The sequence below is a fragment of the Canis lupus genome, chromosome 4 (assembly GCF_048164855.1).
Source record: "Canis lupus baileyi chromosome 4, mCanLup2.hap1, whole genome shotgun sequence".
Taxonomy (NCBI): domain Eukaryota; kingdom Metazoa; phylum Chordata; class Mammalia; order Carnivora; family Canidae; genus Canis; species Canis lupus.
This window is the reverse complement of record NC_132841.1, coordinates 66,649,874-66,677,385: the sequence shown is the minus strand read 5'-3', so window position 1 is coordinate 66,677,385 and position 27,512 is coordinate 66,649,874. Positions and strand designations below refer to the sequence as shown.

Genomic DNA, 27,512 nt, shown 5'->3' with positions numbered 1-27,512 from the left:
TCTGGTTACTGTCACATATTTTAGCATCCGATCTCATTGCGTGACATTTTGTTCTGTGACATTTAGTTCCCACTTAGGACTTGGAATTGAAAACCTAAAATTAAGTTCCATTTCCAACATAATAATAGGGAATTGTCCTGGATAATGATGTTTGAGGCTCTCAGTAATGGAATTTCAACATAGCACATTGGGGAAAAAATAATAGCAAATTGTTATCAGTGATTTTCTTTACAAAAATACAAATACTTAGAAACTGTTTGGAGGGGCTGCCCTGGAACTTTTCTTAGTTTTGAAAATAGTATCCTTTGCTGTCTGGATTCATGGTAAACTGAAATGAACTCTTTTACAGTGAAGTTCATATACTACATATCTCTCATACTGACTTTTTTCTTTCCTGTAAAGAAACATTCAGCAATATTTCTTTTAAAATGTCTGAGTATGCTTTTCTAACCTTTAGGTTTTCCACAATAGAATTGCATCTATCATAGGTTCTCTGCTGATTCTTTCATAAGATGAAGAAAAGGGAAAGATTTTTAGACAATTGCCATTTTGCCTCTGCATGATTTTGGCACTTAGCTTAGTGCCCAGGGCCTCTAGTTCATATCCTGGAGCTAGATTGGTAAATCCATTCTTAGTCGCTTATGCTGTTGGCTGTCTCCAAGCTAGTCCGAAAAATTGCTGCTTTCCTCATCAATTTGTTTCTAGGAATTGGTGTGTGTGTCCCTAGGTTTCTCTAGTGGACTTATTAAACTCACATGTCATTTAAGTAAAAACTGAGGCAACCATCATTCAGAAGAAGGAGTAGTTGTTTTGCGACAGTTTTATCAATTAGTCCCTACCTTAAAAACAAACAAACTACACCTAACATGAAGCCTTAGAACTAGTTCCAAAGGAAACAGACTCTGTGGTGGAGATTTGCATGTAGGAAGTTGATGGGGGCGTGCTCTTAGAACAAACACCTGTGAGAGGTGAAGTAAACAGCTCTAGGCAGAGGGAAAGAGGTTGATCTGAATGAAGTCACAACAGATGTCTCAGCTGATCCCGCAGGGATGACCCATCAAATAAGGGATGACTCTTATTCTCAACAGAGCAAGGGGTCAAGGCTTTTATACCTGACAGCTGTCTTTGGATGTGACTGCCAAGGCAGGCAAGAAGGGAAAGCATGCAACTTGCCTTTACCACCTAGGGAATGAGTGCCTGGGTCCTGAAAAGGGGATTTGGACAGCCATTAAGTATGCAGGATTCTAAAAGTTAAGCTGTTTGCTTGGAAACAAAGAGGATGGATAGGGATGGTTTCCCTCATTTCCCAATTTATTTGCAAAAGGATTAAAAATGTAACAGAAAGTAGGTGGCTATACAGTGGAGAATATGAAAAAAATATTTTTATGTTGTTTTTTGTACCCCCCTATTCACTATGGGTTAGATAGTTATCACTTTCATTTTCTAGGAAAGTGAGGTAAAAGAAAAGCTGAAATATTGCTAAAACATCTATAAGTTTACTAGAAACTCTTGTGCTCCTGGTGTTCCTTCTTCCAAGTGAATATTTTAGAGCATCAATTGCTCTTGGTTATCAAACCAAACTTTCCATAGATGATGTCACCTCCATATCTAGAATAAGAAAGCTATGTCCATGTTTATATTATCTGTGCCTCCTTCATTCTGATGCCTCAGAAAGCCCATTCATTTTTTCTTAAGGGGAGAAAATTGTACTTCAAAACCAAAGTACCTCCCCATGAGCTGGTCCAGAGCTCAGTAATCCACCGTGCTGAAGAAGCATGATTTTAACATATAGGGATGATCTAGGCAATGGTCAAAAGAAGATTTTCTGGAGAAGAAAAAATAATACATGACTCAAACCTAAAATATGTGTAATGAAGTAATCTTCTTGAGCAAATGTGGAGACTTTGAAAGTGACCCAGTCATTATTTTAGCACATTAGGAAATGTTTTGTAAATATTAACAATCGACCAATGAGGGGGCAGTATGTTAACATGTATTGAGGTACTTATTGGTTGCCAGTCAAAACAGTGAAGTAATATGAAATGCCCAATCCTTACTACTGTCCCAAATGTTAGGAATCATTATTCAATTATTTTGTCCATTCATTTTTATCCTAAAAGGGATAACTTTTTTAAGTTTTCACTGTCAGAGAATGGAAGAGCTAGGGTTAAAAATGATCTCTCTCTCTCTGATTTAAAAGTATATGCTATTCCTCCTAAAAAAGCATTCCTCTCCTCTTATGTGTCACTAAAGGAAACACCTTCATTATCCTTAGAAGTACATTGAAACAAAACAAAACATTGGACTGTAAATGTTGTGGTTCTCATTTATTTATTTATTTATTGGCAAAGTGTCCATATAATGGAAGGAAGAGCGATTTTAGAATCCGGAGACCTGCATTCATTACCTAGCTGAGCTCTGGTAAAGAAACTGAACCTCAGTCTTATCATTTATAAAATTAGGGTATAAAAGCAGAATGATAGAGCTCAACCTTTCGATTCATTTTCTACATTTGATTTAGGAGACAAATCTTGAACAAGTTTTTCAGTGATAGGGCTATGTTGTGTCCCAGAACCAAACTGTGACAGTTTGACTGTTGAATGCTCCTGTGGTTATATGCAGCCACTGACTTAGGATTGGGTTATCCTGGGGTCATTTTATTTCTGTAGCAGACGTCTATTTTGTTGAAGGCCTGCTAGCTTCTTGCTTATTTGATTACTAGTTGCACATAAGAAGATGGAGGTTCAGATGGTAGATGATCAAAAGAGGAGGAGTAAACAAATTAGGAGAAATGGTTTGACAAATGTGACTGTATTTACAGAAGATCTATGTAGTTTTTGGGTGCAAAGCACAAACATTTCCTTGTTTTATACACTGTCGGTTCTAGATAGATTTACTAAAGTTTTTGGGGAAGGAGACCCTTATTAGCTACCCATTTTATGGTTGCACAACAGTAGGATAATAGGAACTGATTCAGTAACATATTTGGAGTCAAAAGCTAATTTTGTAATTCTGGGAAAATTAAGACTAAAAAGATGGAAGCTAGGATTGTAAATGAGTGTGAGCACAGGTACCTATCTCTGATGTAAACTGCTATGGATGGGATGGAACAGAAAGTCACTTGCATCAAATCATGTCCTTGAAAGGAGGTAGGAGCATTTGATTTCTGAGATGAAGAATATTATTAATATAAATATGGTCTCCTAATGCTCTCTGAAATGGCCAATACCCATTAGATGTATAAATTTTAGTGTATTAGCCAATTCCATTACTTTATAGTCATGACTTTACAGTCATATCTCTTTCATAGTCTAATTGTAAATATTTCACATAAAATAATTGAGATGTTAATTTATAAAATTGTCATAAATTATCAGGAATTAATGGGCATACCATATGTAGATTTATATTTGTATGTACTAATGTGATTGTTTTTTGTTGTTCCTCTAGTAAACAAGAAAGGTCAAAATTTAGAAATATCAGAACTCTCGAAAGTATGTCTGTTCCTCACTAAATGTTCTGGCTTACATCAAATTCATCTAACTAGCATTTTGATACTTTGGTCAAGTGTAGTTTTTTGAATCTATCATATTTGGGGTCATTGACCAAACTACAAAATTTGAGGGGAAAATATGACATGATTATAGGGATACTACAAAAATCTATGGGTTAAGTAAAGATTTATTGAGCAAAATGATACATTAGACTTTGCAGCGACATAGCTTAGGAGTTGGTTAAGGTGGTTTGATATGAAGGTTAGTGTTAAACAATTCTATGTATTTACATGAAAGCATTATGACTCCAGATATGTCAGACATTCTCCTGAGTTCTGTGGATCTTGGGTTATAGACTATATGAGTTTCCTAGGGCTACCATAACAAAGTACCATAAACTGAGTGGATTAAACAACAGAATTTCATTGTCTCACTGTACTGAAGTCCAGAAGTCTAAAATTAAGGTATTGGCAGGTTGAGGGCTGTGAGAGTGAAGAGCTTTCTGGTGGCTTGCTGGTGATCATTGGAGTTGCTTAGCTTGTAGACTCATCCTAATCTCTGTCTTTGTGTATACAGTGTTCTCCCTCTGTGCATGTCTATCTCCAAGTTTCCTATCTATCATCTATCTATCTATCTATCTATCTATCTATCTATCTATCTATCTATCTATCTATTTATTTATTTTAAAGATTTTATTTATTTATTCATGAGAGACACACAGAGAGAGGTAAAGACACAGGCAGAGAGAAGCAGGCTCCTCGCAGGGAGCCCAACGGGGGACCCGATCCTGGGACCAGGACCATACCCTGAGTCAAAGGCAGACGCTCAACCGCTGAGCCACCGAGGCGTCCCCAGGTTTCCTATTTTTATCAGATCACAAGTAATACTAGGATTAGGGGTCCACTCTAGTTTGAGTTCATCTTAACTAATTATATCTCCATGGACCATATTTCCTAAGAAGACTACCTTCTAAGATACTGGGTGTTAGGACTACAGTCCCTGACAAGGTCCTATGTTTAAACTTTGTTTTTCTTTTCTTCTCAAAAGCAGGAGTGAATAATTTCAATGATTAGGAAACACTAATTTTATCACTAGGAAATATAACCAGAGAGAGAAATAGAAATAAAAAAAAATAAAACCAGAGAGGTGAAAGTAACAATTCTAGGCATTCAACAATCTCTTTTAAGTACATTACTGTGGAGTTTCACTCGTTTGAAGCAGCTGAGGGTAGAAAGGAGTCTAAATAAAGTTTATCTTTTCTTGTGAGTCTAGTAAGGAAATAGATTTCATGTAGCTATTTAGTATCACCTGGACTTAAGAATGAAGAAAAAGAGAAAATGTTGTAGTTGAAATGTGGTGAGTTGACTCTTTCTTGGGAGATTTTAGAGGCCAAAAGCAGAACTTTCCTGGGGTAAGATAAGAAAGAAAATCGTGCGATCTGACTTAAAAAATACTATTAAAAATATTATTAAATTTCATTTGTTTCCTGCATGAGAGTAAGCTTGCATTATAAAATGCATTTTACATTTAACATCAATTTATCAGGAAAACAAGATACTCTTTGTATCTTATTTGCAATGTCATTTCTCAGTGCTTTTCTTTTAGTTTTCTTTTGTTAGAGTTAGCTCTCTGAAAACAGATTTTTTTCTTATCAGTTTTACAGACATTGGCTTAAATACTATTAATATCCGAATGTATGGATCATGTCACTGAAAAAAATGGATATTGAAAAGTCTCGTGTTTAAATACCCGATATTAAAATATTTTCAATGTTGAATTGATAAACAACCTTTACCCTGAATGCCTCTCATAATCATAAAAAAAGCAGTCTTTTTTTGATCTATAATACTGGTGAAACACTGATTCTAATTTATTGCTCCTTGAAAGATCTGGGAATATTTGCATTGTCAGCAGCTTAAATTGAGCACAGAAATGATAACTAATTTAGAAAATTGTAAGATTATTTAGTCATTTAAGATGTGTATACGGTAATTAAAAACAAACTTTAGGAGGGTTAAGACCTTACTGTAGTTGGTTATTCTACAGTTGGGGTCACTGCCTAAGTTGTATGAAGGCATATGTTCAATTTACAGTTGTAATGAGGAACATGGGATGTTTTGATTCTTCATTTGCTGTGCTCATCTCTAGAGGATGCAATTGCCTATATTAAAAAATGAACATAGGCTCTTTTGTGGAGGATAATAAAAATGTGTAAGTTAATACATGCCACATGCATATATGGCTGACATATGGCTTTTCTCTTTGAATATGGAATTGTTGCCCTTAGCTGATATCATGGAGCAGCCACATGGAAATATTCACTATTAGCCACCTAGGAATGAGACCAATTCCTTTGATCTCATTAGTTTGATCATGTTTATTCCATTTTACTAATACATGGTGTTTGTTAAAGGTTGTTTTCAGTAAACTTGCAGGAGCATTCTGTGCTTTATTGTACTCAGCAAAACACAGAAATGTGTTATAAAGTTTTCTTTTGCCTCATAGTGAATGTATACAAGACATAGTAAAAGACATAAAGCCGTTTTTTTTCTTTTTTATTCTACATTTTAAAAAAATGAATGGCATTTGACTTGCAGATATTTTCTACATGTTGATACACTCGAAAATACTGGTACATAATTTTGAGTTAACTTTAAAGAAATAATTTTAATGTTATGGCATAGGTTGATACTTAATAGGAGGATTACCTTTTGATTTAGTGAAAACTTGTATTCCTCTCAATTATTATTCCATGAAGTTTGCAGAATTTTACTGATCCTGGCTACATTCAGGGCCCTTCTCTTGGCTCTAAAACAAAACAAATACAATCTTTCCCTTATAAAAAATGCATAAAAGAAAAACATCTTGAAATGTCTCTGATTTGAACAAATTAGGGGAAGGCTAATCAGAATTAGTGAAAAATATAAGATTAAAACATGTTTTGAAAAAAGGTGTATGTTTAAGTCAGTGGTCTCATTTAAATAGATATAATGAAGAACCATATTTGTTTTTAGATCAGCCCAGCACTGCTCTTCGCTTGGTACACTCTTCATTCCTTCCAATTGTGTGGGCTGCCAAAACCTGCACCCTGTAGCTCTGTGGTCATGTGATCGAAACTTGCCAATCCCAATGCTCCTGTGCTTTGTTATATTGTTCTCTCTAGAGGTTGGGATGCTATCCCAAACTGACCAATAACATTCACACCTAGGATGTTTCCACCTGGGGATCTTGAGAAAAAGAGGTTTTGGGTTGTAGAGTTGGAAAGACATAAATTGGTGGCAAGCAGTAGGCGAGCAAATAAAGCCAGTCAGGGGTAAGAGGAAAAAAGTGCTGAGGGAGGCAGAGTTTAGTTGTTTCATGTCCCATTTCCGGTGGAATTCAGACCTGCCCATTTCTTTCCAGTATCCTTCAAAACTACTCTTGTTTTTTTTTTTGTTTTTTTGTTTTTTTTTTTTCTTACTGTTTTGTTTAAGTTGCCAAAGTCCTATGGAGTGAATAGACAAGAATTCTTCATCAGCCTGGCATTTGTTTGTATTAACTGGGTTACTTCTAATGCACTAAGCATCATAAGTATTTGAGTTTCCTATAGATATCTTTGCTTAAACAAAGTTTGGAACAGCTAAGGCTTTCACTGATAAGGAAAAGGTAAAATTTCATTTTGGCTGAATAATCATAAATCCTGAATTAATGACATCCAAATTATTGGAACTGTGCAGCATTAATGCTGATGAATTTAGATGGTGTCTATAACCTTGCTTGAGCCCTGGACCCAACTTTATCCTTTTCTCTCTCTACTTTTGAAATCAAATCCACTGGCCTACACTCTCTTGAAATCAGAGTTTGCAGCCTACTGGCTTTCCTCCAAACGTCTTTCATTGTTTCACAAGCCATCCTTGTTTTCAATTCATCCTTCTTTATCCACTGTGTAAACTAGGTGGACCTGAATCCTTAGGAAAAATCTAAAGCATTTGGTTGTTATTAGAGGAAGGATAGCTGACTCACACATGTGAAACATTAAAGAAAACTTACAAATGTTTCAGTGATTTCTTTTTCTTTTTGTTGTTGTTTGGGACTGTGGGGCATTTAACCACCTCCTGCCATGCGTAGAACACTTGAGCTTCTCTTTGTATTACCAGGTATAGTTAGGTATAGGCTAATAAAACAAACAAGGACAATATTTGTATTTTCTTTTCCCAGCATTTTTATTGATTTATTGAAATGTAACATACTATACACTGTTCAGCCTTTTGGGAGGTAGGAAGAGGGAGGGATTTTATATCTTTATGAGGAGTCTCCTTAGTACCAGCACTTAGATGGACATACATTTATGGCCAACTCACCCTGACATCATGGCTAGGGGCCGCACTTCCCGCAGAGACTGAGCTCCCAAAATCATGATGATTTTTTTTTAATATACAATATTCAGGGCTGGAACTGCCTTTTCTTCAGTAGCACAATCCAACTACAAAGGTGACCAGAATTCTATCTCAATATCAAGCAAAGATGCCGTTTTTAAATTCAGGAGAATCTCCTTTCTGTTTCTGTCTCTATCTCTGTGTGTGTGTGTGTGTATGTGCACACCCAAGTGCGAGCACACTTGCACACATGTGTGTGTGTTGGGAGGGGGAGGTGAGGGAGATGTTTTCTATTTTTGGCTTCTGCAAGCTTTGATACATTTTGCTAGAAGCTGTTTTAGTGTTTGGAGTCTGATATTGATGCCTGTTTACACATAGTCTCCTTAGCAATCTAAATGGCTACATGAAATACGAATCCAGTTTGTGCCCTGTTTGCTGTTCGTGCAGTCATCTAATCCTATATTTGTCTCACCAAGCATTTAATTTTGGTTTTGGGTGGTCTGTATTCATGTGTCAGGTGCAATTATTATTTTAAAATGAAAGAACAAAGGTAATCTAGTTCTGATAGCAATACATTACATATGGCTTTCAGATTCAGTTACCAATTATATTTTCACATACAGATTCCAACCACAAAAATTAAACATTTTTAGAATCTGATTTGTTAAGAAGCAAGTTGGAAGCCAAATGCCACAAAACGCAACTTTAGCCATAAGCCAAAACTCTCTGCCTCAAATGCATATCTTTTGAAATCCCAACTTTTTTAAGGAATGAAAAAATAAGAACTTTTATGGGATTACCTTATGGGAAAGTTTCCTAATAAAACTAATTCTTAAATAACAGATTAACTGGAAGCACTGGTTAAGCATTGACACAATTAAGTTATAAGAGAGGATCACAAAACACCAGCCTTTCTAGAAGTTAAACTTTAGTAAAAAGACACATTTAGTGAGTCTTTCCCTTGTACCAATATACTGTATCCAAACAGTAAAAATAAACAGACCTTTTCAAAACAAGAAATATGAAGATAAAACTGCAGCATCAATATAATCTTATAGTTATCAAAGTATTTAAAACAAATAGTATTTTTCTACACTTTAAAAAAAATCACTACAGACACTGCAAATAAGGCTTATGTATTTATTTAGTGGAATACAATGTGATGATGACTGGTATACTCTTATGTATTGTTTCCTATACCTGCTCTAACAAAATGAATTTTGATATGGTTACATGATGGAATCTTCCAAAGCTCTTTAAATTTATAGAAAATAACTTTTATTCGGTTTTGTAAAGACTAGATGATACAGCTTGAACAGATTTCAGTATATGGCTACACATATACCAGGATATATTTGCTCAGTTTAAGCCCCTGGGAGTGTTATACTTCAGATTCCTCAATAATTCCTTTGGAGGAGATGCACTATTGTGGGACTCATAAAAGGCTCTTATATATGCAGACAGCCTCTTCATCACTTACCATTGAGACGCATGGCAGAAAATCAGTAAATAATGAGGCTAGGTACTAAAATTTATTTAACAATTTTCCTTCTTTTAGCATATTCTTGGAGCCCCATTGGTGTATTAAAAGAGAAGAATTTGGCCTTTGGGTCTATTTCTTCTGAAAGGAAGCCTTAGGAGTGATAGATGTTTTTAAATGATGGCAGATATCTCTCATCAAGCCATGCCACAGCAGTGTCATATTTATTGTTGATGGTTCTTATTGCAGAAGTGATATTAAGTTAACAGATAGCACATGGGGCTCTCACCCTGCTTCCCTATCTCCTCTCCAATCCTTGAAGTGTTTGCCAAGTTTTAAGAACACTTTGTCATGAACATGCATGTGGTGTGCTGAAGAAAAAGAAAAGGTAAATCAGAGGGCAGCTGCTGAGGATACTCTTTAAAACCCCAAAAGATATTTAACATCCTATTAAATAAATAACTTAGAACGAAATAGAAAGGGATGAAGGCAGAATGCACAAGCATACCATACTATTTGTTTTGTTAGAACAGTTTTACACTAACATGTTTACATTTTTTAAAATCTTATCTGACTCTTCCATGATGCCACGCCCAAAGCTCCTTTGGTTGTGCATACGATGTGACCCAAGTGCTTTCCAGGAAATGCTTGCGTGTCTTACTGCTCATTAAATCATTAGGCTTGAATGAATGAGCAATGAAAGTCTTTGATATGAGTTCGTATTCCATAAATAACTTTCCCGAAGATCATTCAACAGATTGTCCCATGTCCTTTGAGTTCTATCTTAGAGGTTAAAAAACAAGCACAGAAACAAAAACTTCACCAAAAAAAAACCCAGCCACAATGTTGTTCGCTTAGGAATAACTTCCATCCCATTTAATCTGCTTATATCTCGATTATAAGGCATGACACAGAACTAATCAAAAGAACATCGTATGTCAGCAGTGAGTACAACACCTTTAAAGACTTCCTTTTTTTCAAGCAAGCAGACATCTGCAATGTGTCTTTGCCTTCTGAGCTCCTGTCTTTATGAAGAATACCAGAGGCAAAAGAACCTTTGGTTTCACTGTATCCACAAGCATCACCTTCCTCTAGGAGTGGACCACCATTGGAAGAAAATGAGCCGAGGTGTTTTTCCTTCGTGTTTTCTGCCCTCTCCTGGGAGCTCCTTTCCCATTCAATGCCACGTACATTTGCCTCCCATTGTGCTGCCAGTTAAAGGATGCATACGTATTGTATCCATTTTCCTCTATCCTCTCCTTCAGCTTACAGTCATTGTTAAATTCTTTCTGCAAGGGAAAAATAAAATCTTTTATTCCTGTGATGATGACACTGAATTCCATTTGACACAAACCATCCAGAGAATGCCAGTTCAAGAGTTTTGTTTGCTGTTGCCATTTGTACGTAAGTTGTGCACTTAATGTGCACTGTCAGCAACAGAAGAGTACAACTCATAATCATAAACAGAATCTGTGTCTGAAGTCTCATGATTCATTTTAATTGATCATCATAACCACATGTTAGGGCCCTTTAAAAAAGCTGGTGTGTTTTGAAGATGACATGGTTTAAGTGACTAGAATGACTGTCAAGAAGCAAACATTCCATGAACAGTATTTGTGATATGCCAATGATAAAGAATAGCATTATGTATAATCCTTTTTTTCAAAGTAATGACCAGGGGTCTCATGAGGAAAATAGAATGACAGAAAAAAACTTAAGCTTATCAAGTTTTCAAACTTTATCTAGGTATAAGTCCATAATAAATATGCCCACACTGGTAAGAAAGCAGATCTTATAGCAAGATCATGATAGTTCTAGATAACTAAACAAGAGGCCAGGGAAGGGTGGGGAGCTGTCATTGTTTCTTACAAATACTAGATTTCCCCATTTTGTAGATTATTTACAGTTTTCCATAAGTTGGAATTTTAATAGGTTTACTCTGAGGTCTAGAAATAATTGAAAACTATGACACAGAATGCCTTGCTTTGTGAATTACCATATCAAAGAAATTACAAGCATGGTGACTATCACTGCCTTTATTGTATAAACCTGAGACTTTGATCCTGGGAAATTCCACTCTATAGCCATAGTCCTTTGGCATTGTTTCAAGTAGCCATGTGTTTTTAAGGGGATCTTTGGGACAAGAATTGATGTTTCCTTCATTCCACAAATCTAGTATTTCACCCTGGAGTTATTGATGAAGAGTAATCACTAATCTCAAAACTCTAGCTTTAGAAATGTACCTCTTCCCTCATATCCACACTAAAGCAAATTGGCAGCTAAGGAATTGGGGTCTTTGCTCTTCTGGTTCCACCTTTTCCAATCCAAACAAAGGTCATTGTAGACATATTTTAGCTGGCCTCTACTGGGCAGTTAGGACAGCTTTTCTCAACTTGGTATTTAAATTTTTTTTTTTTTACTAAATTCTCAGTTCCTGAATATGTATATATTTAAATATCTGTGTTTCTATGAGCTAGATCATCATTTTGAACATTATCAGAACCATCACAAACGGGTATATTTATGTTAATGTTACGGGTTTAAGCTTTGTTTCCTGGAATTTATTTATCCAATGTGCCTATCTTCTGCAAATTAACATTTAAGTGTAACAGTAAAATGATTAAAAAAAAAGTCAAATGATTTATTTGGTTGAAAATAAGATGAAAAGGTAAGTTACTTAAATAAGGATTATAATGTAAAAAAAAAGGGATTATAATGCAACAAAGAATTCTGCATTAGAAAGGAATTTAAATCCTTACTATTTTTTTCCATTTATTCATCTTAGTTTGTCTAAAACTATATGGCTTCAAAAAGAATAAATAAATAAAACTAAATGGCTTCAAAGCAGAGATAGCTTTTTGCATGAATAATTACATTCATTCTAATAAAGGGGGTGGTGCAGTTTAGAAACTAGAAGGATTAAGGTTATTTGAGATGATTTTATATTTGCAACAAGCTGTGTATTGAAAAGTAGCAGTAAATACTCATTTTTCCTCCCCCAAATAAATTTTTAGAGCAATGTCTCTAGGTTTATTTATTTTAGAGAGAAAAGGAGAGAGAGAGTGAGTGGGTAGATGAGGGGCAGAAGGAGAAGGAGAATCTTTAGCAGACTCCCAGCTGAGTGTGCAGCCTGACACCAGGCTCCATCTCATGACCTTGAGATCATGACCTGAGCTGAAACCAAGAGTGGTTTGATCAGCTGACTGAAGCACCCTGGTGGCCCTAAAATACTGTCTCTTAAGGTGAGGTACACCTGTAGCAGATTCCGATTCTCAGGTGTTTTTTAAAAATATTTATACCTTACCTCAAATGTATCAGAATCTCTGGAGGAGGGATCTAGAAATCTATGTGTTTTATAGCATTTAGGTGAATCATAAGTATTAAAGTTAAAAAAAAGTCTTGGGGCCCTGTGCTCTGGATGGATCTGAGTGCTGAGGGTATAGTGTGGGACAAGGAAGCCTCTGCCCAATTTAAGTTCACAATATATTAGGGGAAGAGAGTTAACAACAGACACATTAATGAGAGAATTTCTGATAAAACCCATTGCAGATAACTAAAAGGGAATGCTATGATAGAAAGCAGTAGGTATCTATTTAGATATAGAAATAGGATGAAAGAATTCACACATCTTAGAGTTCAGTAAGAAGCATAGGCACAGTATGCGAGCTATGCTGGGATAGAAGAAAAAGGTGGGGAAGTAAGAGAAGTATTAAATATTTTTCTGACACAGTTCATTTAAGAATTCTCCATTTCTCTTTGATGTCACCTTTTAAAAAACATACACTTTATCAATTAAAAGTTATTTCAATCTTTTATCGCAATTAAAGTTATTTACCCTTTTTCTCTTGATCTAGATGGTGTGATCTGGCTTTACTTTAAAGCTTTGGTTTTGACTAAGTATATTAGTATCTCTGCAAAGAATATAAACTGAGTTCTCTTGCCCAGTAATTCTGATAATAGTAGATTAAGGAGGGATTCAAGCATGTACATTCAAGAAAATAAATTAAAAATACTTCAGAAGTGATTATAATGTGAACCCTGACTGACACCACTTTTTAAAATGGCCCATTACATTTCTGGGCTCATGAGCAGAGCTGCATATAATGGAAAAATTTAACTGAAATTCCTTTAACCACCTTCCTCCCCTGCCATGCAAAATGCAGTTATGCTAGACAGAGGGACAGGCCCACAGTGTGGGTGCCTAGCTCCCCACTTATAAGTGGACCTGATACAAAAGAAATACATGACTATTCTATAATCAGACCAGTGGTTCTCAGTTTGGGTTATCCAAGTGTTGCATCAGGAATTCCTGGGACCTCGTTAGAAATGCACATTCTTAGGTCTTATCACAGCTTTAATGTATCAGAAAATCTAGAAGTGTGTATTAATCTTTTCAGTGATTGTGATCAAGTTTGGGAGCTGCTGGCTCTAGGCAGGCAGTGCAATTGTTCTTATGCTAATCAACAAAATAAGGTTTTTTACACATTTTGAAGTGATATTCCTTAATATTTGCTATAAAACACAGAGATGTATGTACTCAAAAGAGTCAGCTGGATACCAACTACATCAATGAATTAGTGACTATTGTCTACATAAATAAAATTATGGAGTTGATTGAAGGCACACAAATGGTGAATTTCTTACTCTGTCTCCCCATCTCATATTTTAATAGAATACAAAATTTGAAGCTCCTGTTTTATCTTAATCTCTAAAATACACACAGTGTATGGTTTCCTACTCAATTTAAGATCTTTGTTTTCAATGATTCTTCTACAAGTTGTCTGCAGCACCCGTGCCAATTTGACCAGATGCTTCCGTGAGAGTATGACCCGTTAACAGTTCAGAGCATTGACGGACGAAAGCCAGCAACAGCGTGTGTGGTAGACTGATGGGTGAACAACAGAGGAAATTACAGAATTGCGAGAGCTGCTTTGCCAGCCCTTGAAATTCTGGTGACCAGCCTACTGTGGCTCTATTTACTAGCAATAGAATGATAACAAAGCTCTTCAGTGTCTGGGGGAAACATTCCAAAACTGTGGTAATGATTTACTGCAGTGGACTTGGAAAATTAAAGCAGAATACTTACTGAGCCATAGAGTTTCCCCTTCTTGTTCATGGCTAAATAATAGTTGCTGTTAATGGCTTTGACGGCAACGACTCCGATTTCCACTGAAGTTATCTCCAGGATGCCTAAAACATACAATAAAAAAAAGCTAAACTTGAAGAGTTATATACATTTAAGTGAAAGAAAGAAAATTCAGAACTATTGAGTTTGAATTTCTGATAGTTCTAAAATCAGTAGATTTAAAAAACTGGGGGTAGCTGGGTGGCTTGTCAGGTAAGCAAACAACTCTTAGTTTCAGCTCAGGTCATGATCTCAGGGTTGTGAGATGGAGCCTGGTGTCAGGCTCTGCACTCAGCAGGGAGTCTGCTTGAGATTCTCTTTTATCCTCTTCCTCTGCCTCTCCCCTCCCCTCTCTTTCTCAAATAAATAAATAAATCTTTGAAAAACAATAACTAAAAAATTTTAAAATTGGAAAAAAACCCAAATCTATTTCAATGTGCCTTAAAAACCCAACAACTATATTTAAACAAGTAGTTGGTCTTTAAAAGAATTGGCCTATATTTTACTGTGAGCATATAAGGCAAAATATTGTTTTAATTAAAATGCTTCCTTTGCTAACTCTGCATTTTCAACCCCATAAATATTGAAACAACTCTATCTTAGCCTAGATTTCACAAAAACTTATCAGAGCACACATCTGTACTATGGTATTAAATTAAATCCATAGCATATGTCAATAATATGTCAGATTTGCCTCAATCTGTAAAAACAGTGGTAAACTATTTCTCCTTTGTAGGGCACTTAGATAAACTAAATCTCTTGGCTACATTTAACTGATAAATTCAGTTTTGGAAAATGTGTTGACATTCTGTGATACAGAAAGACTAATCCCAACATCCACATTGTCTTTAAAATAGCAAAATCGTAACTCTGGTTTGGGAGAATATCCAGTATGCATCAGCATTTTTAAAGGCTTTTTTTTTCCCCTAGAAAGAATGGAAAACTGAGGGAAATTGTAACTGATAGACAGGAGCCCTTTTCCCCCAATACACACATTTTGGTTGGTGCATCCAAAGGTATTTTTCTCTGAAAACTGTAGGTAACTCTAGGGAGAGCATTCAATATCTCCCTTGCCCTCAAGGCACAAACAAATAGACCCATTTATATGCATATTTATTTGTTGTTCAATATTTTATTTATTTCTTCATGAGAGACACAGAGAGAGAGAGGCAGAGACACAAGCAGAGGGAGAAGTTGGATCCATACAGGGAGCCTGATGTGGGACTCGACCCCGGGACTCCAGGATTATGCCCTGGGCTGAAGGCAGGCACTCAACCACTGAGCATCCACCCAGGGATCCCTTATATGCATATTTTAAAACACTTTCTTGTAGTTTATTTCCTTAATTCTAACAACAGTCCTCTAAGATGGTATTGCTATTCTTAATTACAGATGAAAAAAGTGGAGGATATGAGATCATATAGCTCATATATACAAGATGATAAAGTGATGGATTCAACACCAAAGCTTCTGGCTTTTAGACTGTTTTGCTCTCTGTGTCTATTTGCCTCTCCATCATCTCCCCACCCTTTCCCATTCTCCAACGTGGAATCCTGTTGGAAAACTATCTGACAAAATGACTCATCAAAGAGAAGAGCCTTTAATAGGCATGCTACAAAGTAAAATGTCTAAGTATCAGGGAAAGGAGTCTCATATACTTTATGTGACAAACAGAAGATATAGTAGAGCAAAGCAGGAGGTTGAATCCTGGGGCAAAATATTTAGGTTGGTGTTTACTTTCCCTAAGAAACAAACACTGTCAGTAAATTGCAAGGTGTTCCCTATGTATGCTTTTGTAACTGGAAATTGTTAGAATGAAAAGATTGAAGGATGATTTTAGCAAAGAATAAAAGCAGGATTTTTGAAGATGAATAAAAAGTAATGGGATTAAGCTAGATGATAAGAGACTGAGCTGACAAAAGGAAAAACGTGATACAAATGTTACTAAATCCTTGACCAGTTATTCCTGAGAGTGCACTGCACATGATCTATCATATTTAGCTTAGAAACCTCTCGTTTTTTCTGCTTTGCACAAATAGGAACTCAATATTCAAAGAATTCATCAATTGATCAACCATTTTCCCACTCTGCAACCAGTTAAGACTAGTGTGAAAAGGTTCACTATGCTTTGAAATAGAAAGTGGGAAGACCTAGACGACTTAAGGTTTTTTCAAATTCTGCAAAGAATTTTTGGGTATGTCAGTAAATTATAATCTGATAACTTTTCCCTAATGAACAATGACTGTCTTTATTATAAGCATCTATTAATGTGAAAGTAACTCTTTCTGAGGGGCTTAAGTGTAGTGGGTTTGCACATTTTTCATAAGTAATCTATCCAGTATTCTCTGTTCTTTGGTAAGGATGATCAAGTTTGCCTATAAAAGTATTTTTGAAAAGGAGAACCAGAATTTTACTCAATGTTGTTGGGCTAATAACTTAGTATTGTATACTTTGATCCAAATTTAAGTGCCAATTAAAGGATTGACATCCTATCGGAAAGTAAGTGAAAGACATACAGATTTCTCTATATTTTTTTACAACCTATGTGAATCTACAATTATCTCAAAAGTTATAAGGTTTTGTTGCTCAAAGAAACTAACACCTGAAAATTGTGTCATTAATGAAAGGAACATAAGTTATATTTCCCATTCATATAAGTCAGATATTTTCTAACTTTAAACACATACTCTTGTAGTGAAATTCTATTACTTACATTAAGTTTTAACCACATCAGTTTTGATGTCTCTTAAAAGATGAATATGCCAGGTGGTATTCTAAATCTATTTAGGAGCTTTTGAACAGTTTAATTCAAACACATAGGAAGACCTCTGAGGAGAAGATCATTCTTTTGGGGAATGGGAACATAAAGTCAAGTAAGTTATGGCTTTCCTTAAGCAAAATCTATGCTGTATTGAGAGTAAAAGACAAATACACAGAGAATTGCAATAAAACAAATTAAGTGATAGTAAGAGCTAAGATGAAACGCAAAAGAAGAGAAAATAAAAGTAGTTAATATTGGCTGGGACTCTAAGGCAGACTTATGATTTGGAGAGGAGACTTAACTTGAGTTTTGAAGGTTGAATAAGAAGCATCCAGGGGAAAGGTGAGAAGACATGAACAAAAGCATTAAGGTGAAATAGCATGATATTTTTAGAAAAATCATGTTTGATTTACCAACTAGAGAACAAGGAACAAGGAAGGAATTCATGAGATGGGAGGTTAGGAAGTTAAGAAACACTCAAGGTATCAACCATCTTGTATGGACAATTTTGGAGAAAGGAGGTATTTTACCTAAAAACATATAACTTTAAAAAACATTAGAAAAAGCCAATATTTTGTGAATTCATTTAAGTATATAATAGCAATCTATAAAGTTTATTTTGAATTATATTTGACATCCTAAATAATAAAGATTGATTATCAAAATTACAAGTGATTGTGACATAAATCAGCTCATATTAATGGGTACATTCTACCTACAAATGCATCATCACCATAGTAGTGGGGAGGATTTTGCAAACTGATAAACTTCAAATGTTAATAACCTAGAAATCACATTTTTCATGTAAATCATCTTTTCTTTTAACTTGCCAAGGCATGAGTTATGTTTTGATGAATCACTGAGTAGTTAATCTGAGGAGGGCCATTCACAAGTTTCTTTCTCAGTTTATACTTCTTATCCTTCTCCAGAAGAAAAGCATCTGACCCATTTTCTCCCCAGCAATCACTCTGCACCAAGAATACTTCTCTTTTGGGCTTATTAGAATAAACAAACTGTTGGCCAGCATGGTAACTTTCTCCTTAAATATATTTTTATGGACATAACAGGAGAAAGTAAAAGGCAAGTAAAACCTTAATACAAAGGATATAGGTGGGGAAAGCTAGATGTAAAAAACAAATGCAAAATCCCATCCTCCTCTCCTAAATAAACAGAATCTATTATCTATCTATCTATCTATCTATCTATCTATCTATCTATCTATCGATATACAGACACACTAGAGGTTCTCTGTATACGTATATATATGTACATATGTATTCTCTGTATTTTTTTTCTCTGTATTTGTATATATGTATATTCTCTCTATATACACGCACACACTAGAGATTCTCTGAGTAAATTCATTTGACTAATATGTAGTAAGTGCCATGGTGTAGGATTTGTATTAGCTCTTACTATGGAGGATGCAAAGACAAACAAAACACAGTCGTTACCTTCAAGGAGTTTTAAGACTGGGTAAAATAAGGACACATATAATGAAAGTAATTACAATACAAAGAAAATATTCTAGGGGCAGCCCGGGTGGCTCAGCAGTTTAGTGCTGCCTTCAGCCCAGGGTGTGATCCTGGACACCTGGGATCAAGTCCCACATCTGGCTCCCTGCATGGAGCCTGCTTCTCCCTCTGCTTGTGTCTCTGCCTCTCTCTCTCTCTCTCTATGTCTCTTATGAATAAATAAATAAAATCTTTAAAAAAATATTTTAGAGGTACATGAGAGAGAAAATACATTGTCTTCATTTTAAATAGTAAAGTTGTCTTGATGAAGATGATTGATGTTGGAAGTGAACCTTTTAGGGGTAGGATTTTAGTAGGTGAGAATTTGGGAAGTTGAGAGGAATAGTCTATTCAGAGAAAAATGAGTGAGGAAAGAAAGGCCTGGGGGAAGCAAAAAGATTTAGTGTGTATTTGAGCTATGGTTGGCTTTCCCCACCAATTGTACTTTGTGGGGACTATTCAGTAAAAGTATAGATCATACTTCATTGAGTAGCAGTGGTGCTCTCCTCGGTGAGGAATGTACTTTCCAAAAACTTTGTTGTGAAATTTGGAAGCAGTTCAATAGGTGTCAGAGCCTCATGAATTCAGAATTAGTCATATCTGTTATTTTGCTCTAAACATTTACCTCAAAATTATGCTATATAGTTTGATAGTTTTAGTTAATGTCCTGAAACATATACATATGATTAGTATAATGTAATACACAAATCCTAACTTCTCTAAGCTAAATCTCTTTCTCATGAATTGTCAAGTGTCTCAAATAAATTATATTATATTATATTATATCCTAATATAAAGAAGCCTATGAAACCCCCCAGAGTTTTTATCACATCTACACTATACACCTCAGAGATTATGTGGCCATACTCTAAAGTGTGGGCCTACATGGCTCCAAATGTAGTCTTGAGAATCACATAGGTCATACTCCCTTAAGCATGTATCTTTCTAAAAGAACCATAGTAATTGCAGTGGTCTTTTTCTTTTTTTATTAGAACAGGGTATACATACATATTTCATGATATGTGCTCAATATATTTTTACTGAATGAATTATTATATTGAATGAATTACTGAATGATCAGTCCAGCAAATGGCTGAGAAAAAGAAACTCAGGACTCATTAAATACAGAATCTTTTTTCTTTTGATAGTAAGGTCAAATTAGTAAAACCTTGAGATAATAACTCTATGTCCAAATAAAATGAAAATGAAAGTAAAACTAAATGCCCAAATGAGGGGGCACCTGGGTGGCTCAGTCATTGAGCATTTGCCTTTGGCTCAGGTCATGGTCCCAGGGTCCCAGGATCGAGTCCCACATCAGGGTTCCCGGGGAGAGCCTGCTTCTCCCTCTGCCTATGTCTCTGCCTCTCTCTCTCTGTGCCTCTCATGAATAAATAAATAAAATCTTTTTAAAAAGATTTTAAAGATAAAAAAAGAGAAAGAAATGCCCAAATGAATATACTTCAAAGGAAAAGTCAGTGAATTACAAAATATAAATATTTGTTATTTATAAGTAATCAATAGAAATCTGAAGCTGTTTTAAATTTTCTAAATAATATGTGTATATATCTTCAACTATTCATTATTAAAATTGTGAGAAAAGGGATCTAAAACCTGGATCAAAAAAATAAAAAATAAAAAATAAATAAAATAAAACCTGGATCAGAAAGGCTATCTAGAGTGTGAGTTCTCAAGACAACATTCTTGGTTAAGAAAGCACCAATTGGGGTAAGTTGAATTGAAAGACAGTAATAGCACAAAAATCAAGAATGGTACAGAGTGACTATCATGTATCATATATTTAATATTCATATCTGAGTCTCACAAAATATATCAAGTAAGCATTATATTCTGTACATGTTGAAATTGGGCCTTGGAGAAATTAAATAAATTGGAGAACATACATTCACCTGGAGTATGGCAGATTTGGTATTTGGATCCAAGGCCCATTCTCTTTCCATTAAATAAGGCTTTGTTGACTAAAGTTGAATATAGCAAAATAAAAAAGGCAATGATAAAGACCATTTTACCTATTTTGAATACTCCATACTATAGCAAACACTTGAGTTTTAGATTTCAAAAGTATTTTAGAGAAGCATACTGATTAGTCAACTCAAAGCGATTAATTTCCATATAGATTAATTTTCTAGGTAATGAAAGTTTTACAGCTTCTTGGATGTTATTTATCTAAAAAGTAATTTGGCACCTTCATCTCCAGGTTCATTTACTTCCTTGTTCATATATGGAGATTACTAATAAAAAAGTAATGTTTTTCTTGATGACTCGGGGACATCAATATTATCACTAATGACTTTCTCTGCTATGAAAGTAGAATGCCCTAAAGAACTTCTGAATACCTCCATTAAAATAAGCTGATGAATTAATATGAAATCTGGTTAGAATTGAGTCAAAATTATGGGCAAGGCTTGGTGGTGTTTTTTTCTGAGTACAGGTTTTGTGTAGAAATCCTAGTATCTCTTTTTGATAGGTTCTCCATTACATTTCAGAGAGTGATGTTCTACACAAATGAGGTGCAAAATTCTACACAAATGAGGCAACAAAAATATTTAGGTTTATGTCTAGAACAAACTACATTAGTTTTATCTTTTTTATCTATGATAAAACATGTAATAAATTTCCTATGTTGTAAAAATTGTGATAATTTGCAAACAATCTAATGGGGTATAATTTTGCTTCATAGACACTGGTGTGGAAAAAATTACACAGCAATTATTATTTCAGCTAGTAGTTCATTGATACCCTTGAATTTGTTGAAAACGTGATTCCACTCATGATTTTTGACAGTGAAATGCTACTTTGCAACTAGGAAGTCGAATAGATTGCAGGTTTATAAGATCATGTCCAGAAAAAACATAGAAGTTTTCAATATCTAAATTTCCATCACAGTAATTAAAAATATTTCAAATAATGTTTTCATTTCTCTTTAATGTGAAACAGAGTTGATTGAATCCTCATCATATTATGTGAACTGCTGAACTCTCACACAGCACAAAGGATCTTCCTGAACAGTCTGCTAAGAGCCCTGACCAAAGGTAAGCCTGACTTCCACCTGCACTAGGTTGTGTCCCTAAAGGTGACCCCAGGTCCCACGCTGAGTCTTTACTTAGGAAAATACAATGTTGCCCAATTGCAAATTATACATTGTCCCAACCCACCTTCCCATGCTATTTTCAGTAATTCCCCTACTTCCTTCCTTCTGTAATTTTCCACTTCCACATAGACTCTCATCTCTTTTTTTCTCACCTTTTCTGCTTTCCTGTAATCCTTCTTTGTTCTCCCTTAAAAACCTCAATCACCTTTGTCTGAGTTGGAGTTGAGCTTGATTCGTCTAGTAGTCTCCCTCCCTTATCACCTTTAACAAGCTTCTGGTGGTATTTGTCTGCTTGACAAATTACATGAGCTCAAAAAATTTCACAGAGGTAATGAAGTAGAAAACTGTCACCAAATTCATAAGTAGTGCATGTCCCAAAAAAGAGTCCATGAGTGGTGGATGCAAAGAATGCAGGAAGAGAATGGGTTTTTGAAGCCTGACTGGGAAAGGAGAGCACACAGTTGAGGGTCTAACAGAACTGTGTTCATATCTCTTAGCTTAAGCAGACTTGTTTTAGGATTGCCTATGTGCTTGACTCAACAATTTCAAGAAGTGCATCTAGACTTCAAGTTAACTGTCTTGGAAGAATGTCCAAATATATCTAACTGTTTATATTGTGAGTGACTGGACAGCAACATTTGTGATACTAATTTTATTTTTTGGTTACCTACTTATTTTCCCATTTCATTTCTCTCCATCCTGCCCTCCCACCATCTGTCTGTCTCTCAATTGTGCACACACACACATACACACACACACACAGAAGCTAATAACTTCACAGGCACACACACACAGATTTTTAAAGGGAACATCAAAGTTATATTTTATATGATGAAATTAATAGAGGAGTTTAAGTGTAAATGAGAAGGAACTAGCTCCAAAAGAGCAGAAGAACTTGGCTTAACATCTCAGTTCTGTTACTTAACCAGCTATATGACCTTGAGTAGGTCATTTATAATTCCTGAGTCTTGGTTTCCTCCTCTTTCCATTTGCAAATTGGGGCTAATTGCCTACAGCTCACAGGACTGTGTTGACTCTGCAGCAGTTGGTATTCAATAGGTATTTACTGTCCACTGAATCAGGATGTGGGGAGTTAGCCAGGTTTTCATACCAGTGGTTCTCAAACTTGAGCATGCATCACAATCATCTGGAGGATTTATTTAAACACAAATTGCTGGGATTTTTTATTTAAAAGATCTGGGGTGGGGCCAGAGAATTTGAATTTCTAGCCATTTCTTAGGAAATGGCAATTCTGCTGGTCCAAGGACCACACATGTTCTATACTCTATGATTCAGAGTCAGAGCAGGCCTTTGATATGAAAAGGCATCAACAGAAACGTGCAGGAAAGTAGAACCACAAACAGGAATAGACACAAATAATGGTAGCAGCTTAACATCAATGAAAACACTTTAAAGAATGTGGAAGGAAGTGCAAGGTTTTTCTTTTGTGTATTTTTGATAGGTGTGGAACTCAGCATCTGCCTAACTATAATTATGTGGATTTGGAACTTGTCTACAAATATACCTCATTTCTGTCTATAGGCAGTTTTTTTTTTTTTAAAGATTTGCAATAAGATTATCATAGCCTTTATTTTCTTCCCCTCACTAAGAATGTGGAAATGTTGGTTGAAACTTAAATGCCTTCAGTTACTCCCTGAGTATTTTACATTCATTCTCTTGGGCTAATTGTGTCAACACTCTAAGGGGCCATGTGGCCCCTTTAAAATTATACTGATAGCCAAGAAATTGCTACAGATCAGTGGCGATTCACTTGACCCCTTATCCTCTACCCAGAGTTAAAGGCATATACTTGTTCTAGAATGATCTCACCACCTTTAAAAGAGGATACCAGAGTGTGCTAATCATTAATCTAGTTCTGGTCTACCTTGTACTATTTTAGACTCTGGATGCCCTTTCAGCAGAATGCAACACAGCGATTTAGTTTCTCTATCATCCACAGTTCTTTCAGATACCCTTGACATTCATTTAGAATTGCAGACAGAAACAGGACCTACGTTAGCAGAAAATTCTTACCCTCTCTATATAAGAAGATATGTATTTTTCTCAATTTGCTAAAGGCCAGAGTGACCTTTTACATTTTCAACTGATGCTTTAAATGCAGTCATTAGTGTGGCCTTTTTGAGGAATATAGTGGCAAATTCTAAAACATTTCTCAATTTAAGGCTATATTTAATTGATCAGTATTGCAATCGAACCATTGTCAGTGACCTACCATGAAAAGTATCAGAAACTAAAAACACAGTTTTAGGGACAATAGTGTCTGATGTAAATTAATTATTTAAAATATGTTAAAGATTAATTTTCTACTGCATTTTTAATTGCAAATGAGATGTGACTCTGGAGTCTTCCATGTTGATCATTAGTCAACAAATATTTGCAGATAGTTATTTAATGTGTTTCTTCATGGCACTGTGCTAGATCAATAGATTTAGTAAATGTGACAATTTCTATTTTTTTTCCCTCTCCAGAGATTGTCTTTTGTCCACTTGACTTTATTGAATTATTTCAGGAAATAGTTATCAACATTGTAATAGTGCCATATTTTCAAATATTACCTTTTGTGTTCTTGAGATATATTCATAATGAGAAACATTAAATGTTTGTGAGGATGATACTTTATTTGGAATTTTTGAGAATTGTCCACAGTAAATGTTGATATAAAATTAATTAACTTGCAAAGTGAGAAAAGATTGTCTGGCTAACTTTGCATGAAATAAAAACTTAGAAAAGCTTATGTGCCCCTAATAATGGGAATCAAACCCCCTACTTCCAAACACCAGCAATCTGAAAACAAACAAACTAGAATGCTTACATGTTTGAGTCATTTGCTGTGACCCAGGATAACTGACAGTGGATCCTATGTACAGTGGGAGAAATGGTAGGAAGTATGACATAAGATATAAAACAGAAGAGTTTAGAAAAGGAGTCTTGAGATACCCTCAGAAAAGCCCAGTACAATTCATTTGAATGGTAATAAAGCCATGGGTAAGGCTAAGAGTAGTTACTGAAAATATTTCTTCCTGAAAAGTAAACTTATTTCTGTACCAGCAAATATATTTGTACATAAAGTCATACAGCTATTTATAGTTTTGCCTTTTTTCATCCTTTATTTTTGTAAAACCAATTCTTCAGGAATAATTTTAGAAAATCAGAAATCCTAGTTTCTTGCCAGGGCATCTAGCCACACCCAACTTTGGCTCAAACTTAATATGCCTCCTACACTTCACGTTTCGGGAAAGAACCTGACAGCATCCTCCTGTGTCTTATGTCTCGTCCCTTGAGCCTTGGGGAGAAGGAAAATCTGCCATTCTGTTATAGGAAGGGTTTTAAATATTAACCTGGCAAAAGTAAGGGAAATCACTGCAATGTTTTTGCTGTTGGAAAAATCTATAGAGAATGCAAAATATACTAGAAATGTGTTGTGTTCTAGTAAAAATCCACTAACTTTCTAAATTAGATCTAATATAAGGAGGTGTCAGCAGGATTGTCAGTTATACTTCCTCACCCCCCACCAAAAAAAAACACTAAATCATTGGAGATTATTTCGAGAAATGTTCTGTTAATCAAAGCTTCTGATCAATCTAATTTAAAGCACAGATTTCAAAGCCTCAAAATCAATTAAAATTACTAAATAAGAAAACCAGTCTCTCTCTCTCTCTCTCTCTCTCTCTCTCTCTCTCTCCTCTTGGGCTCTCTCTTTAGTGGTAAAATTTAGATTATTTAAGGCTTAAGAAAAAACTAGTTTTTAGCAAATTGTAGAGTCAGAGAAGAGCTTGACAAAATCTAACAAGTGTCTGGTTCATCTCTGATTCTCTTTTGTAGTAGATGACACTAGAAGACCCAGGGACAACAAGAGACTTATCAAGCACTTCTAGATTACTCAGGACTGAAATAGTCCATGTTCTTTCTACTACACCATGAGGCTCCTATAAACATTTACAAACTGTTGGCAACAAGGCAAAAATGTTTTATCTATTTAATGTTTTATAGATTAATTTATCTTGTTCATTACCCAGAAATAATAATTCATTCTTGTTGAGCTTGACCACTGCATTTTATTTATAAAGGAAGAAAAATTTAAAAGCCAACAGAAAGAGTTGGAGAAATTACTTCATGGCATATTTCACTAATTGAGCACCATGTCAGTTTAGATGCTTACCCTAAAGACATTCATATAAAATGTCTAACCGCATTTGCTAAAGTTTTTAAGAAATTATTTGATACAATTAAATATAATATACACTATCTTCACTCCTCAATTTGATGAAAAGAATAAAGTGGGTCAGTGGAACACATCTTGATATTGGGTTTCTGGCAAGAAAAAAATCTTACTTGATGCATTGAAGTGTTCACAAATTAGCAAACATGAACAGCCCTAAGTAGTTTAAAATACTTAATGTAGAACAAGTTTTAGGATTCAAACCCAGGCTCACTTTGAACACATATATTGTAAATTTGCCAAGCTTTCAACATGGTGTAAAATAATTTATAATTAGCTTCTTAACTCTTTCATAGATTCTTTCCATCGTTACTTAGACAGTGGGTAATTATAACACTTGCTAAGAAATATAAATACTACTATTGGTTTATATGTTTTTTTTTAATTGTGTGGAAAGACAACTCACCTGTTTATATATACTGGCCAAACCAAAACATTTACCATATGTGAAAATCTATACTTCTGTAACTCATGATATTGGCAATGAGGAATTCTGGCTTCTGCTGAAAAGGTTTAATCAAGATAGAAAGCTCATGGCCCTCTCGATTGAAGATTGCCCCTTTTTGGCCATACACCAAGGTTGAAGTGATTCTTTATCCCCAAGATTCATGGAACTGCCCTGCCCTTGCCACATCACACAACTGGCAAAGAAAACAGATCTCTTAGCCTGGAAATAGAAGACAGCATCATACATTCATTTTGGATCACAAAGTAAAGCACATAGCCAGTATTTTGCAGAGCACGCTGTAAAGGATACTTTCACAGAAATTAATGTAAAGGGTTTTCCTGGTACGTAACATTGGTATTTGGAGAGAGCATAAAAACAAAGATTAAAACTCCTTGTAAGAGCCTGACATTCTAGCATAGACAACACCAGAAGAACAACCTGGGAGAGGAGGAGATGTTTTAAGAAGAGATACTGTTACCTTAATTACATGTGGGGTGGGAGATTGGGAGTGGGAGTGACATTATTCCTTCTTTAGTGAGATGCAACTAAGGATTGACATTAGAATCCAACACATATCCTCTATTGCTCTTTGTCAAGTACTATTTTGTACTCAGCTTCGTGCAAGTCTTAGTAAACTTTTCGAAATAAAACATGCTGAAAGTTTAGCATTTAAGTCTAGAGGATAGGGACGCCTGGGTGGCTCAGTGGTTGAGTGTCTGCCTTCAGCTCAGGGTATGATCCCAGGGTCCCGGGATGGGGACCTACATCGGCCTCCCTGCAGGGAGCCTGATTCTCCCTCTACCTGTGACTCTGCCTCTCTCTCTCTTTGTCTTTCATGAATAAATAAATAAATCTTTAAAAAAGACTAGAGGATAGATTATAATTACTATGTACTTGAGTCCTTAAATACATATTATTTCTGGGATCCAGATTATAGAAAAAAATAAAGTGAAAATTAAAACCTAAAACAGGAGAAACACTGATAT

At 35.3% G+C, this 27,512-nt stretch overlaps 1 protein-coding gene across 1 annotated transcript in view; it reads right to left on the bottom strand.

Moving 5' to 3' along the window:
* Window positions 1–7,671: 7,671 nt before the first annotated feature.
* FGF10 (fibroblast growth factor 10) overlaps window positions 7,672–27,512 on the bottom strand; it is a 79,876-nt gene continuing 60,035 nt past the window's right edge. Inside the window, exons 2-3 of the mRNA XM_072824668.1 lie at window positions 14,416–14,519; window positions 7,672–10,618 (exon numbers count right to left, since the gene is read on the bottom strand). Coding sequence (XP_072680769.1) covers window positions 10,421–10,618; window positions 14,416–14,519 — 302 coding nt within the window. The 3' untranslated portion in view covers window positions 7,672–10,420. The remainder of the gene's footprint in view (window positions 10,619–14,415; window positions 14,520–27,512) is intronic.